This window comes from Notothenia coriiceps, unplaced genomic scaffold (assembly GCF_000735185.1).
Source record: "Notothenia coriiceps isolate Sejong01 unplaced genomic scaffold, NC01 NC01_scaffold00006705, whole genome shotgun sequence".
Lineage (NCBI taxonomy): Eukaryota > Metazoa > Chordata > Actinopteri > Perciformes > Nototheniidae > Notothenia > Notothenia coriiceps.
In genome coordinates this window covers 1-3,180 of record NW_011339406.1, presented here as the reverse complement: position 1 = coordinate 3,180, position 3,180 = coordinate 1, and the positions used below count along the sequence as shown (strand labels likewise).

General features: G+C 39.6%; 1 protein-coding gene across 2 annotated transcripts; it reads right to left on the bottom strand.

Moving 5' to 3' along the window:
* Positions 1-391: 391 nt before the first annotated feature.
* LOC104943751 (uncharacterized) lies at positions 392-2,477 on the bottom strand. Of its 2 annotated transcripts, XM_010769216.1 has the most exons (6): positions 2,339-2,477; positions 1,615-1,950; positions 1,118-1,267; positions 940-1,038; positions 845-876; positions 474-763 (listed from the first exon to the last, which is right to left on the bottom strand). In XM_010769216.1, exons 1-6 carry the CDS (start codon positions 2,379-2,381, stop codon positions 641-643), a joined length of 783 nt encoding a protein of 260 aa, XP_010767518.1. In that variant the 5' UTR covers positions 2,382-2,477; the 3' UTR covers positions 474-640. The 2 variants fall into 2 exon arrangements, with proteins under 2 accessions (XP_010767519.1, XP_010767518.1); XM_010769217.1 differs by lacking the exon at positions 845-876 and having other exon boundaries at positions 392-763.
* Between the last annotated feature and the right edge of the window lie 703 nt (positions 2,478-3,180).

Below are 3,180 nucleotides of genomic sequence, written 5' to 3'. Positions count from 1 at the left end.
CAAAGTAGAAGTAAAAGCGAGACTGATAGAAATATTTAGTTAATGTACTCACTGAGGAGGAGGAGGCAGATCAAAGTGTGCCTGACGTTCATGTTTGAGGATGTGATGGTTTAACGGTGCCTGTCTTCTGTCTTCAGGAATTGCTTTACTTCTGTAAAAGATGAGCGTCCTCCTCCAAACACTCTGAACTCTACTTGTTCATGCCATTATATTCAAGTATATGTTTCACATTAAAACTGGACTTGGTTGTAACTTCATGTAAACGTCACTTTAAAACTACCAGGTTACTAGCTTCAAATACTACATTTCTTGTTTAAAAATTTAAAAATAGTGTTTATAATTTTGTATTCATGACACTTCTTATAAAAAAACATCTTCGAACACATCACCATTTTTCTTAATTTGTTTATTTTGTGGTTTTTAAAAAAAAACATAATTCCTTTAATATAAATCGTTTAAAAGTTATGCAACATTTTATCTTGCTTTAAAACTTGTGGCTATAAAAATAACCCTACACCGGCTTGGTTCCTGTTTCTTAGAAGGCAGCAGGATACTACAACATGCACTGATGTTTAACCATTTTTAGAACACATTTTTGAGACACATTTTTTTAAATGTGTCTCAAAAGAAGAAAGATGTCTCAGTGTTGCTTACTGTCTTCTGAGAAGTGTCTGCAGTGGAAAGTGGAGAGACCAGACATCTCTACAGGAGGATATCTGCTCCCTCTGTCCTCCTCTCTGACCTCCTCACACTCTCTGTCAGCCTGCAGGACGTGAGGACAGGTTTGTATTAATATCAGCTGTTTGCACAAACATTACAAACACTGAGATGAACTCAAACTCACCTCTGTGACATACTCAGCTTCATCAGCAGTTTCTAAAATACATCACATTCAGAAGATTAGGTCCAAAGGATTGCTTTTGTTTCCTGTGAACTCACCTCTGTGTTTCCTGGCCCTCTTCCTGCAGAATATCAGCACAGACGCTGAGAGTACGAGGAACATGACGACCAGAGTCAGACGCACATACAGCACCACACCTGAGAGCAGAAGAACACTTTGTTTACTCGGATACTTCCTGGTCCATAAACACAAACAACAAACTAAAAGTACTGTGACCATCTGAAGCTGTCTGTCCCTGTGGAGGCTGCGTGGTGCGTTCAGGGGAGGCTGAGGAAGGTACGGAGCTCAGACTCTGAGTGATGGTCAGTGTGGAGGCTGATGTTGGAAACGGTCCGAGAGTCACTTTTGGTTTTGAAGAGGTTGGAGCTGTGAAACAAAAGAAAACACAAAAGACAATCAGATACTGATTGTAAAAATAACTTGGCGCTATAACATGTCACTGAAAGTAACATGAATTTAAATGTAAATGTATCAGTGTATTTCTAATCATATGACTAAATGCACAAGATATGAATTGTTTGGTGCAACAACATTTAAATTAACTGAAGTGTGTGACGTCTGAGGTTACCATATGTTTCACAGATGAATGTTCGTGTTTAAAGGAGCATTGATCAGTGTTCAGAGTATTGTGTTACACTGAACATATTGTGGTATTTAGAAGAGCAGCCACGGTCAAGGGAGAGATCAATCGAACCTATCTAGAAAAGACTCACCATCTTCAACTCTGATCTCAAACTCCATGTATGACGGTGAAAACACTCGGCCAAAGCCACATTTGTACCGTCCTGCATCAGACTTAGTCAGCTTTGTGATGCCCACATACAGAACTGTATTAGAATACGGAAAAGCAGTCCCTTCTTTAAATCTGATGCTGTATCTCCCTTTCTGGGCCGTGTCGGCGGTGGTTTGGAGCAGAGTGTCTCCTTTTCCACACTCTCCCTTACAGAAGATCTTCCTCTTTCCGGATAAATAGAAGGGGCATGAAACTGTTATGTCTCCTCCTTCAGTTCCTGTACGGACGACGCTTTCACTGTTTCCATCCCGCTGTGCTGTTGAAAAGAAGATCAATGAATAGTTATGTACTCATGTATGCAGCTGCAGTTTAACATATAACATATCCTGTTTTACAATTAAAAAGATCAGGATTTGAATTAATTAAAATTCATAACATTGTAAAATCACATTTTCTACAACTAATTTCAGTTTGAAACATTTGTAATGCTTCAAAAGAGACTCATGCTAACATGTTAAACTCTATATTTATATATAGTCAATGGTTAAACCACAGAGACCAACAAACTGTTGTTGGACTGATATGAGATGATACAATCAACAAAACAATGCAGTGAAAACTTTAGCTGACCTACTGCAGATTATATAAAGAACAGTAAGACTAAACAATAGAGACTGATATACATATGAAGTGTGCGTACTCACTGTGGAAGAAGAAGCAGACCAAAGCGACAAGCCAGACGTTCATGTTTGAGCCTCTGATGGTTTAACGCTTCCTCTCGTCTGCACAAAACAGGAAGTGCTTCACCTTTCTAAAAAGGATGCAGTCCCTCTGCTCTAAATACATCCACCACTCTGAACTCTAATTTCTCCTGCATGAATCTTCAACTTTATGTGTGATTTTACATTAAAACTACACCTGGATGTGGTTACTGCAGAATTAAGTAATCATTTTGTAAAATAATTTCATGTGTTGCCATCATTGAGTCCTTTGTTTCTGTTTTATTAGTCAAAACATTGACAGTTTTGCACCCTCTCAAACACTTCTTGTTGTTTAATAGTGTGGGGGAATCTTCTGTGTACAGTAGCAATGCAGTGGGACTCACCGACTCATGAAGGAGAAACGGGGAGCGCAGGAGCTTTGATGTCAAACACTGATGGTTTATTACGAGTATCAGCCGGAGGATTCACATCACAACTCACACAGCCAGAGCTTCTGACTGCATGGGAGGGTTGACACGTCAATTTTGAAGAGCCTCTCTCTCGATGGACCTTTTAACTAGTTCAGAGAGAGTAATCAAAGATATTTGGGGAGATAGACTAAACAGCTGGGAACACTGAATCACTTGCGTCTGACCCTTATGGCCTCGAAGCCAGCGTTCTCACAAACATAAACCACTTGTGACCGAGAGTTGAACGGTTATAAACTGGGAACAGCAACATTTTGGCTGAAGCAGCCCACTCCTTAAGGGAGATAACAGACGTCAAGGTTGGTCATAAACGTCAAAGGGCAAAAAGGTTTGATATCTAGTTGTAAAGGAGAATTA